Source organism: Gobius niger, assembly GCF_951799975.1.
Source record: "Gobius niger genome assembly, chromosome: 6".
In the NCBI taxonomy this organism is placed as follows: domain Eukaryota; kingdom Metazoa; phylum Chordata; class Actinopteri; order Gobiiformes; family Gobiidae; genus Gobius; species Gobius niger.
This window is the reverse complement of record NC_136857.1, coordinates 5,204,717-5,217,537: the sequence shown is the minus strand read 5'-3', so window position 1 is coordinate 5,217,537 and position 12,821 is coordinate 5,204,717. Positions and strand designations below refer to the sequence as shown.

Sequence of the window (12,821 nt, the reverse complement as noted above, 5' to 3'; positions counted from 1 at the left end):
CCAGCTGGAAATTAGAGAGGAGAAAATAATAGTACAATAAATATAATTGGTAGTGAAATTTGGAAGGTAAACAGGGATACCAGTGAGTCCAGGTCTCCAGTGTTTGTTCAATAGCGCCATCTATTCATGGGTTTCTGTCACATTACTTTCAGGCCTGGACTTCTTCATTCGTAGGACTTTTGAGCAAAGAAAGAAAAATATATAATGTGAGACCCATGAATTGGTGCATCAACAGCAACATGGGAAGCAGATATTTGTCTTCACTGCAGCGGTTCGTGCTCGAGCTTCACAGCAAGAAGGTCCCGGGTTCGATTCCCACCTGGGCGGAGCCTTTATGTGTGGAGTTTGCATGTTCTCCCCGTGTCTAGGTTTCCTCCAGGTACTCCAGTTTCCCCTACAACTGAAACATTTTCCCTCTGGGGCCAGGACTCCTCTTAAAGGAATAGGCCACCGTTTTTACATACTGAGATATGTTCTTACCTTAGCTTTGACGAGTTCTTCAGGACCTGTCTGGTCTTCACCCGTGCCTTCAGTCACGTAAACACAGCGCAGACAGCGTTAGCATTTAGCCTCTCCCTCTCTCCTCTATAGCTCCAAAACAGGTCAAGATAGAAGCTACCAAGCTCTTCCACGTTTTCCCTATTTAAATATTGTTACGTGAAGTGTTTCACTACAAAGTATAATTACACAAAACTAAACAATGTGGATTTTCTAAGCGGATAAAAGGGGGAACTATATTGTAAGGCGTAATAATACCAGGAGTAATTTGGCATCCGCACAGTAAAGTGAAGATTACTGCGCGGATTTCGAACTACTCCTGGTATTATTACTAAATGCTAACGTCGTCTGCGCTGTGTTTACGTGATTGAAGGCACGGGGGAAGATCAGACAGGTCCTAAAGAACTCGTCAAAGCTAAGGTAAGAACATATCTCAGTATGTAAAAACGGTGGCCTATTCCTTTAAGATCTGGACTCTGTGGCCGATCCACCTCATGCTCCTGAAACGCTCTTTCAAAATGTGAGCCTGGGGAATCTTGGTATCGTCGTCTTGGAATATCCTCGCGCCATCAGGCAAGAAGAAATCTATTCAGAAACCTGGTCATTCAGGATGTTCAGCTTCTTTGGGCACATCGTGTTGCTGAACCTAGACCAACTGCAGCGGCCCTAGATCAGAACAGTTTGTTAAATCCATGGTGTTTTTTGTGTGTTTTTTTTTGTGTCAGGCAGTGTAACAATCCACTGTGCACATATAGCACATTTTTCAATCCAGGATATGGACATAAAGGTGTAAATCAGCTCGTTGGCAGCCCGCCCAGCTTCGCTTCACGTCTTGGAGAATGCACATATTTAGTAAAATGCCAGGATGTGTGAAAGCGACTGGGAGAGCAAGAAACCTGTTCTTAAAGGAATAGGCCACCGTTTATAACATACTGAGACATGTTCTTACCTTAGCTTTGACGAGTTCTATAGGACCTGTCTGATCTTCCCCCGTGCCTTCAGTCACGTAAACACAGCGCAGACGGCGTTAGCATTTAGCCTCTCCCTCTCTCCACTATAGCTCCAAAACAGGTCAAGATAGAAGCTACCAAGCTCTTCCACGTTTTCCGTATTTAAATATGGTTACGTGAAGTGTTCCACTACAAAGTATAATTACACAAAATTAAACAATGTGGATTTTCTAAGCGGATAAAAGGGGGGACTATATTGTAAGGCGTAATAATATCAGGAGTAGTTCGAAATCCGCGTAGTAATCTTCACTTTACTGTGCGGATGCCAAACTACTCCCCCCTTTTATCCGCTTAGAAAATCCACATTGTTTAATTTTGTGTATTATACTTTGTAGTGGAACACTTCACATAACCATATTTAAATAGGGAAAACGTGGAAGAGCTTGGTAGCTTCTATCCTGACCAGTTTTGGAGCTATAGTGGAGAGAGGGAGAGGCTAAATGCTAACGCCGTCTGCGCTGTGTTTACTTGAATGAAGGCACGGGTGAAGATCAGACAGGTCCTAAAGAACTCGTCAAAGCTAAGGTAAGAACATGTCTCACTATGTAAAAACGGTGGCCTATTCCTTTAAACCTCTCCATCCTCCACTTTCACAGTCTAACAACTGGGAAGATCAGGTACCACAGCTTTGAAATAATGTAGGAAAAACAGCAATCTGACATTTTAGAAGTCTAGCTCCCACTGCTGGCCACAGTGAGGAGCCTTTCGAAAAAGCCAAACGGCAGCAATAGTCAGCACGACTCTAACAGAGAGATGCTTCGTCTGTGCGAGTCCGGTAAAGATGCACTTCCAGGATTCATTTGCATGTGGAGAGCTGATACCAAGCACGATAAATGTCAATGTAGCAGAATAAAGTGGATTAGATAGAAGAAATTGTCCTACAACTTGGGAAACACATTCAGATACAAAACATACAATAGTTTCATAAAGTTTAACATTGATATAAAGGTTCAGAGTGCACATGAGAAGCCCTTTTTGAACATCACAATCCCGTCCGCGTGTCTTTCTGTCCCACTCTGAAGACGTCAAAGGTGGCATCAGTTTTTTTTTCTTCTTTTTTCACGTTCCTCTCACTGCAGGCGGTCCGGCTGGTGCAGCGGGTAGTGGAGGAAAGCGGTCGGGGGCGCGGACATGCCGGCGAGAGAGGCCAGGGAAGGGTGCAGGGCGCTCGGGCTGCTCGTCTGGGCGGTCAGGGCGGCGGCGGTCGTCCCGGGGGAGAGGGCGTAGCTGAGGTAGCCGGCGGCGGGCGACGGGGAGGGGGCGTAGGGGTACTGCTCCGCCGCGGCCTGGACGTAGGGGGCGCTGTAGAGGGAGCTGTAGTCCAGGTAGGGAGAAGCGAGGGCGGTGGTGGGGCTCAGCGGAGACTGGAGCAGGAGGCTGGGCTGGATGAAGGTCTGGGGGTAAAGGTAATGCTGCGCCAGTCTGGAAGAAAACAGAAAATGTTACCACTGTGCAAATCGTCAGCGCTCACTAATTATCTGTGCACGTTCTGATCTGCCGACGATGTGTGTTTGGCGTAAACAAACGGACAGATGCTTTGTTCACGATTGCGCCAGGTCTGTGTCCTCAAAGTCCCAACTGAATAGAGTAAAAGCTCCTCCTTTAATAGCAATTAGCCCGGTGTTGCTTTTGCCTCAAATAGCCCACGTCCCCTGTGTATAAGACTAATTAGCCGAGCCTTTCAACACACAAAGAGCTTTGTACTGACATAATAAACCTAATTTATTAAACATAATATCATGATTTTCAAGAGTTTAAGGATTTACTCAAGGGCTGAAAAACATCTTCCTTTTTTAAACCAAAATTTAAATAGCTACATTTGTCTCATTATTTTATCATTAGTTGTTAAAGAGGGGGTATTATGTTTTTTTCAATCACATAGCACCAGTCTATATCACACTACAACGATGACCAAACCTTCTGCTGGTCTGTAAATGCAGTAAATTAGAATAACTGCCTTGTATAAAATGTCTCTCTCAAAATGGCTGTAGTGAATGTCTTGAAATAGGCCTCTGTCTCTTTAAGAACCTCTGAGCCTTTCCGACACGCCCCCTCCACACGCTGTCTGTGGCATCAGTGGGGAGGGGGCTCTGCTGAGGGGCAGTGGTTGGTTACTCGGCTGGTGACGAAAGCTCGGAGGCGTCTCCAGGAGGTGGGGGCGTTCCTAGGAGGACTCAGGCAAACCTATCCCTAAAATGGCCGCCATCAGAGTTTTTTACAGATTACTCAAAAATACGTGAATGTGCCAAGGCAACACTTCAGGCATGTTTTTAATGAGGGAGTGACATAATAACATGATGTAAAGCTTGAAAAAGTCCATTTTGCATAATACCCCCCTTTAATTGGTTGGACCAGTGGATGTTCATGAACTTACATGAGATATATGCTGGAAACACTTCACATTGTGGCAAAATGGACCAATACATGTACAACTCAGCTGCCACACATGTATTGGTCTTATTTTATTTTGTATTTGTCAAACATTTTCATTAAAAAACATTACATGAAAGAAAAGTCAGTGATCGAGAGAAAAATGTTCAAATGGAAGTTTTGATACTGAAACTTTTGTTACATCACACCTTGATTTTTCCTTCTCAAGTGATTTATTCAATCTTTATACCATGGTCTGGGTCAATACTGGATTCTGATTGGCTGGTGCATTATTTTGGTATAACCGCACACGTAGTCCGGTAGTTAAATCACTGGGATATCACTCCGCTGTGGTGTCGCCATAGCAACGCATGACACAGCTGAATCAGATAAAGGCGTAATTAGTGACTGACAGGAACGTATGAGATGGATTTTGTGTTAATTTCAACGTTTTTGGCCAAAACAAAACGTTTGATAGCCTAAATGTTTGTAGAGGAGAGTGAGCAGCTAGGTTAGCTACTGTTAATAACACATGAGCTTTACATTTCTATTGAAAACGGTTAAGGCTATTCATCATTTTCAGGCGTACATAAAATGATCCTGCATTTAAACATATTTGTCTGGATTAGTAAAGTCAAACATAAAAGTTTCAGTTGGGGGGGCCCAGGTGTGAGCGACTCCACCGCAGCTGTTTCCATAAACAGTTGAGCTGGTTGAGCTAGCTAGCTAGCTTCAGGTTAAACAGCGTAAAAGTGAAATAACTCCTGCCCACGAGTGCCGCATATCGGTGTTTACTTCCAGGGAAAAGTGTTTCCGGGTTAATCCTGTTGTGTTGTGATTCTGTGCTGATGTTGTGTCGTTGAGCCTGACTGAGATCCTCGTAATAGCTGCGGAGAATGACTCGCTCTGAGACCAGCCTTCAGTGACCGGCTAATAACCCACAGAAAATAGTCCCGTAGTCTGGCACGTTTAGTGAGTTTAGTCAATGAAAAAAACATTTATTATAAATGTTACGTTTGTGGGACCCTGGTATAAGCGGATTAAACAACGAGGAGCCGCATTAGACGTTATAATGCAGGAGGAACAACACTGTGTCGTGGTGTTCTCGACTCCGCGTCGTGCATTATAACCGTCTAATGCACGGCTCCTCGTTGTTTAATCCTTACATAAACAATCTGTAAACTTTGTAAATCCAAGTTTAAAAATGTTAAAAGTAAGTATTTTCCTCCCCCTACATGTTCCAGCCATGTCCTAATGTGTAGAATATAGGCTCAGACCTGTTCACCACAACTGCCTCTAAAATCCTGCACTGTCACTCAAAGAGCTGTTAACTCGGGTCCATGGTGAAATATATAGAACATGAACATTGTACATGTTTTGAGTACTCGGGGGAAACCAGAGTACTCGGGGGAAACCTACGCAGACACAGTGAGAACATGCGAACTCCACACAGAACGTCCCCGTCCGGCTCGGGGTCAAACCCTGGACCTTCTCGCTGTGAAGCACGAGCGCTAACCATTGCACCACCGAGACCCCCCCTCCCCCCTCCCCCTGGGAAAAGGCAATACTTCACTTCATGTATGGCAGGTCAATTCTTATGTGGGTCACGGTTTGTCATCTTCTGGTGATGGTTTGTCTCAACACCAGAGCAGCTGAGAATCACTGATCTAACACACACTTTGATTAAAAGAACCTGACTATTCTTTCCATTTACTGTCAAGACAAAGAGATATTTGATTCATTTATTATTTTATTATTCTTAAAGTTTGTAACCACTTCTTTTTGTGCAAACTGCATATATTGTGGTGGAGCCAATTCAGGTAGAGGGCGCTCTGGGAGGCTCTAACCCCAAAAAGGTTAAAGGGTGCGCCAATCCAGCACCAGGTGTGGTGTAATGGAGGCCAATGGTTTTGACCGTGCGTGTGCTGTGTGTTAATCAAATTACCCAAACTGTAAGTTCTTTTCATTTCATCATTTTGTTGCCTACAATAAATGGATTGGCATATCCGACTGGACATCTGCAATACTCTGTTACCTTATTTTCTCTCACAGTAATCACCTGCACATAGCCAGCACGCGTTCTTCCAACGTTTAAAATACGCCACAACATATTGTAAACATCTTTCAAGTTGAAGCTTAAAAGTCTACACAGCCTTCTTTTCTTATATGTTGCACACTGCAAAAAGTGCCCTACTAAAAACAAGGGAAAAAAATCTTAAAACAAGACGTTTTGTCTTGTTTTAAGGAAAAAATTCTGCCTATGGGGTGAGCATTTTTTTCTTGCTACGAAGTCTTTTTTCTAGAATATTTTTCTTATCATAAAACAAGAAAGAAACACTAAATTTAAGCAAATAAATAGCTAGAATTAAGCAACATGTCCTCAGAAAATGGAATAATTTAAGGAAAACATTCTTATTTAGTGAAACATTGTGGGATATTTTACTTAAATGTTGCTTGATTTAAGCAAAATGTTCTAAATTACACACATTTTTGAGCAAAATGTTTTTAATAAATACTAATATTTAAGGAAAATATTGCCCGCGCCCGGGGACCCATCTCCATGATGTGGAGCCAGGCTGATGGTAAGAATCACCTGCTGGAGGATTCACCTATTGTACATGCCTTTCTGTGCTCCACACAGAAAAGCCCCGTACTGGTGGGAATCAAAACCAGGACCTTCGAGCTGTGAAGCTGAGGCTCTAACCGCTGTGCCACCGAGCCGCCCACTTTAAAGAATGGAATGTATTATCTCTCTGTGAGAATCAGTTCTTAAATTAAGAGTTGTTGTGATCTTAGTGTTTCCTAAAATAAGAAAAAATATTCTTTGTCTAAAGCTGAAGAAGATTCAAAAAGTTTTTCTTTCTTGTTACACGAAAAATGTGCATGTTATTTTTATATATATCTGAACAAGAAATGGCTTGATTTCCTAAAACAAGATTTTTTTTCTCAAGAAAACTTTGCTACACAAGACATTATTACTTTTTAGGGAAAAATAAGAACTTATTTCTTAAAGTAAGACATTTTTTACTTGCTTAGAATCCACTTTTTGCAGTGCACGCAGCCCCTGTATTTCTTGAGAGCACTGTGGCATAAAGAACAGTCACTTCTTTCCACAATTGCAACGCTAAGATGTAACATTACAACATCCTCACTCTGCATTACCCACTGCCACACGCAGGCAGTCCATTAGCCCCTCTGTGCCACCAGTTACAGTGATAATGAGAGAAAGGCCCTGTCCTCTCCGCTCACTCAAGTCTGTGCCTGAGGCGGCCCACTTAACCTGGACGCCTCTGCTCCATCTGCAGCAAACAGCGATCCCATCAGAGGAAGTGGGTTACGCTCGACTTCAGCGCAAACAACTGAACATGACAGTTTATCCACACGTGCGCGGCCACTTGCAGCATGTGCGGGCGAAGAGAGGGTGATATTGAGAATTTGGGGTCACTGGGCCAGAGATTTTCAACCTTATTTTCTACCCCAAGAGCAGAAAGAAATACTCAGGCGTTTCAGTGCAGATAAAGTGCGAATTCTTGTTATTTACTTTCCTCAGTAATGTCTGCACTAGAGGCACGTAGGCAGGAGCGTTTCTAAAGAATAAGTAGCCCTGTTTTAAAACACCCAAACCAACCCCATAGCATCACACAGAGCCATACAGTGACTTGTTACATCAGTAGAAATCTAAGTGAACTGTAGAGAGTGATCTGTGTCCAGAGGCCTGTGCTGGTGCTTACCCCAAAATAGTCCCTGATGACAAAACAAACAGAGCGACTCCTGTGGTATTTACACAATAGCCTGCATCAAGTCACTGTAAGTTCGCTGCATGAGGCATGTATTCGATTTCCGCTCGGTCTGAATGGGTAAATTATTGTATAAATGTCCAGAGGAAGGTTAAAAGATCTTCGAGGTATTCTTCAATATCCCTAGCCTTCTACACGTGCTATTGAATGTGCAATTTCTGTAGTTTTTACTCATTTACTAAAAGAACTTGTGTCGACATCTTTAAAACACTGCAGCTTCAAAATAAAGCAAAAATCCTCAGCATTACAGCAAAGAGACGTCAGCAACTGTTTAACTCAATGACAGTGTTGCCAAAACATAGGTTCGGTGTAACTTGACCTGTCTGGGCTGAGACTGGCTCCAATGACCTAAGAACAGTGTTGTTCACTTACACACTGAACCAGGGTAAGGATAAGTATATCTTTAAAAACATAATTGGACCCCATTTCTGCGTGTTGTTTGTGCTTCTCTCCAGCTGTAGCGCAGTGTCATTCCCAGGGCTGTGCGCCTGCTGCCTGCGCTCCTCTGACTGATCGGATGTGACAGAGAGGGAGCAGATCTGCCCCTGAACTCAGCTTCATCTCTGGCTGTCAAACACACACACTCTTCCATGGTCATCTATACACACATAATGACACATGTGCCCAACCGAGGAGACGGCAGAGCCAAGCCTGTACCCATGTAATGAACGAGAGACATAGCTGAACAGATGTCGCCTCTGCAGCGTCAAGGCTCTGATTTTAATCAAAGATAATGTGACACTTGTATTTACTGGTTTTACAGTCCAGAGAAATGTACAGGGTCTGGTTCAGGTTCAGGATAATGGTTCAGGTTATATATCGGCACACTGAACCACACCCATAAAGCCAGAGGAGTGATCAGTAAGAAACAGAGGGCAGCTGCAGTGCAAAAAAAAAAACGAACCCGGAGGAAACGTACACAGACATGAGGAGAACATGCAAACTCAGCACAGAAAGTCTCACAGCGAGAATCAAACCCAGGTTCTTCTTGCTGTGATGCATGTGCGGATCAATCAGCCACTGTGCCACTGATAATGAACATGTGTATTTGGATTCTGTTGACACTTTCATATTCATAAAGTGCACTTGAGTTTATACAACGCTGTTTTAAGGAAAGTCTGAACTGAAAGCAGATGGATTTGGTGTGAGCTGATGCTCAAAGGTATAACATCTGAACAATGGACGCTGGCTGCTCTGCTTTATGACCACGACCCTGGGGGCCGCCATTGCTCCGCCATTGCTGTAGTACCTCCATATCGCCACTAGGCCCCCATTGAAAAGCATTGGAGTTTAGACACCTTAAAAACAACTTTATAATAATAATAATAATGCATCAGTTTTATATAGCGCTTTTCTGGACACTCAAAGACGCTTTACATTGCATTATTCATTCATTCCATACTTGGTGGTGGTAAGCTACTATTGTAGCCACAGCTGCCCTGGGGTAGACTGACAGAAGCGAGGCAACCAGTCTGCGCCATCGGCCCTTCCGACCACCACCAACCACTCACTCACTCACTCACTCACTACATTCGCTAGGCTTCCTGGTGTTACCAAGTACCGACCAGGCCCTTCCCTGCTTAGCTTCCAAGGTCTGACGGGATTGGGCATCGCAAAGGCGGTATGACTTTAACGCCTGGTTTCAATTTTGTCAACACTAGACTAGGCTAGATATTCCTCCTGAGATAACGTTAGTCACAATTTATGAAACCAGACTGGTTTTCGTAAGAAGAATTTTAGAAATCTCGTACTTAATGAGGCTCGGACTGTTAGCATTGGAGCTGCGTGAGCAACACGTCACACAAGGGCCGAGTCTACGATGAAGATCCCACCCTTATGTCCTTTTTAGGAACATGCTTCGTCAGAGCTGGGGAGGAGGAGTCTGTAAATCCTCCGTGAATTCCCCCTCGACCGTGGTCATTATGGTAAATGGGGAGGAGTGAGGAGAAGACGTCCATTATTTTTTACAGTCTATGCATCTGAACTGAAAGTTCACTGTATCTAAGTAATCTCCATAGCTTCTTATTGTGTGAAAAAAACAACAGCTCGTTGCAGAATATAGAGATGTCCAAATATACTATTACAGAGTTTATTCAATTCACATGGCAATATCTGCTATGTTGAGGAAAGGCTCATCCTCTAAAAATGCCTTAATGCATTTCCTTTAGTCCTTCAGTCCAGGGGTGCCCAAAGTGCTGACCAAATACAGCCTTCTGACCAATTTTTGGTGGCTCCAGGCTTCTTGCTGAATCAGCACAAACTACCAGAGATGGGCAGTTTAAAGTTTAATAATTATTCATAATTCTAACCTCATATATGTTTTTATGTTTAATGTTGCACGTCTTCATCGAGAAAAAATCCTAGTTTGTGAAGCATAAATAAAGATTAGGGCACGGTTTAAACCTCTGCTAAATCCACCCAGTCGAAGGTTTCACGGCCTGACCTGATCTGTGGCCCTTCACCCGGTTTATGCTTTCCCTCCATGAAAAAAAGTTTGCTTTAGTCCTATCCTTATGTTAATACAGTCATATATAAAGAGATTACATTTAGTGACTGTAATTTGGCCACACAGAAACAGAGCAAAGGTTCAAGGGCAACAAATCAATGCATTATAGTTCGAGTATAAAGTCCTTGAGATCATCCTCAGTTTTACGTTACAAATACAATAACGGCCGTATTGCTGGAGCCCCAGCAGCAGGGTCAAAGGTCAAAGCTGCTCGTGGCCTGGTCCGAGTGGGAGGGGGAGGTGGAGGGAAAGATGCTGAGAGGTGAAGGATCGGCCGTCGTAGGCCTCGCGCCCCGGGACAGCGCGCTTTTAATAGGCCACATGAGTCAGTCAAACGACGAGAGGGGGAGGGACACGGGGGGAGGAGGCTCACTCACATCCAGGGCTTTGCTGTCGTCGGCACAAAACTTTGAAATGCTTATTAAAACAGCTCCTTCAGTTTTTTAAAGACCCAATCAAAAACACAGCTGAATAAACGGATTAATTTAGTCAGTATGTTTTGACACATTATTTTCATATTCTTGATTTCACGCCACTTGCATGTCAGTTTTGTTTTGTAATTTCAGCGCTGTGGAGACTTAGTGCCAATAAAAGTGGGTTGGACTGGGAGAGAGGCAAAGGGAGAGAGGGGGGAAGTGGGGCAAAAGGGAGCGCGTCTTCGGTCACGGCGCTGGAGGGAGGGTGACTGACGGGAAGGTCAACGTCAGCACTGACCTTTCAGCTCCCGGTGATCTGCGAATGGATCATCGTTTGATTCGCACAAACACAAATGAGGCCGAGCAAATGCGGAGAGAACAGAGCGCGGCTGAGCGACCGGCGAAAACATTCTCTGATCTTAAATATGGTGGATGGGTTAAAGGCACACTGCGCAACATTGGGGATTTTACTGTTGCCATCGATACAAAACATGCTCCTACTGACCAATCTGACACTTTTTTTTTTACAGTGGATAATCAAAGAATGGGTTTGGATGAAGATACCGTAAATTCTCTAATACTGGCCTGTATTCCATTAGTGGCCGGGTCTCTAACAGAGGCAGGAAGTAAACAAACGGGAACCCGGGCCAATGGGGACGCTGTGGAGGAGCTGATCTGAGCGTAGCTTTGACACAGATTTAGCCACTTTTAAAACCTCCTGTGACTATATGTGGAAACAGGGTGAGCAACAAATGTTGTGTGACCCTCCAGGGTTTTAATAAAGTCTCCATCGCGTCTTCAAAGCACGTCCAGCTGCTCCGTGTGCAGGTCAGTCCCACGCCTCAAAATAACTCCTCCGATCAGCGCGAGCGTCTCGTCTTCTCTCGGGTCAGTCTCATGATCGATCACAAACACAAACGCTCCGTCTAAACTCGCCTTTTACACAAGATAACAACAAATAATCCGGTCCGCGGTAAAAACAAAACAGAAACCTGCAGTGACACTGATGTCAAAGCTCCGCTAACAGCAACGAAACACTTCCTGTTGTCCCGACAAAATAAGAGGCGTCAATGTTCCAGCCGCTGGGAGAGGGTTTGAAATATTCATTAATAAATGAACCTAATATTTTAGGTGCAAATGGACACAAATCTCGTTTTTCTTCGTTTTCCTGGTCGTCCGTTTTGCTCAAATAGAAATAAAGGCCTGTCTCTAATTGTGGCCTGGTTCCAATAAAGGCCTGGTCCTAGATGCCCTTGAGTAAATAAAGGCCTCGGCCTATGTTAGAGCATTTACGGTATAACCTATTTCAATGTCATATTTGGCATCTCCATGGAAACGGGTTGGAGGTGAACCCGCTCCAAGTAACGTCACAGTCAGGTCTGAAGTGAGCGGCACACACGCTTGTTCTTGTCATTTATTTGACAGCATTAGAAATATGCAGAATGTAACAAAATAAATCCTCTTATTTTATTTTATTTATTGTGTGAAATGTTATGTTATGTGAAGGCGAAGCACTGCTGGCAGAAAGGGAGTTTTTGTATATTTAAATATAAATTTCAAACTTCTATACATTACTGACAGTAATATGAGAACCTTTTTGTATTGCGTGAATTTAATGTTTTTTTTCTATTCAAAAATATGTCATTTTATGCCTAAAAATGTATATTTTGTTTTATCAGTGGAGCAAAACACAGTCTGATTTTTACATTTTGTGTGACATTGGCGTCTTGTCTAATGAGGTCCCAGGGTGAAAGACTCTACACCTGAGGGCCTGTTCTGTCGTGTGCAAAAGCCCCGATGACTGAAACAAAGACAAAAAATAATGAAATAATGCACTCTGACTGCGAGAGATTAGCCATTTATCTGTAGCAGTCAGGATTCGGTTCACTTTTAAGAGCAGTGGTTCTCCAACTGTGGGCTTCTCTGATGCCTGTTGGGTCCAGGGGCAGCATTAAAGGAGGGGTATTATGCAAAATGGACTTTTTCAAGCTTTACGTCATGTTATCATGTCATTCCCTCATTAAAAACATGCCTGAAGTGTTGCCTTGGCACATTCACGTATTTTTGAGTAATCTGTAAAAACTCTGATGGCGGCCATTTTAGGGATAGGTTTGCCCGAGTCCTCCTAGGAACGCCCCCACCTCCTGGAGACGCCTCCGAGCTTTCGTCACCAGCCGAGTAACCAACCACTGCTCCTCAGCAGAACCCCCTCCCCACTGATGCC

The 12,821-nt window shown here is 43.8% G+C and overlaps 1 protein-coding gene across 1 annotated transcript in view; it reads right to left on the bottom strand.

Annotated features, from left to right (window-relative positions):
• Window positions 1-2,172: 2,172 nt before the first annotated feature.
• Window positions 2,173-12,821, bottom strand: part of rbm38 (RNA binding motif protein 38) — a 42,833-nt gene continuing 32,184 nt past the window's right edge. The window contains exon 4 of the mRNA XM_079558848.1: window positions 2,173-2,930. Within this exon, the coding sequence (XP_079414974.1) occupies window positions 2,579-2,930 (352 nt within the window). The 3' untranslated portion in view covers window positions 2,173-2,578. The remainder of the gene's footprint in view (window positions 2,931-12,821) is intronic.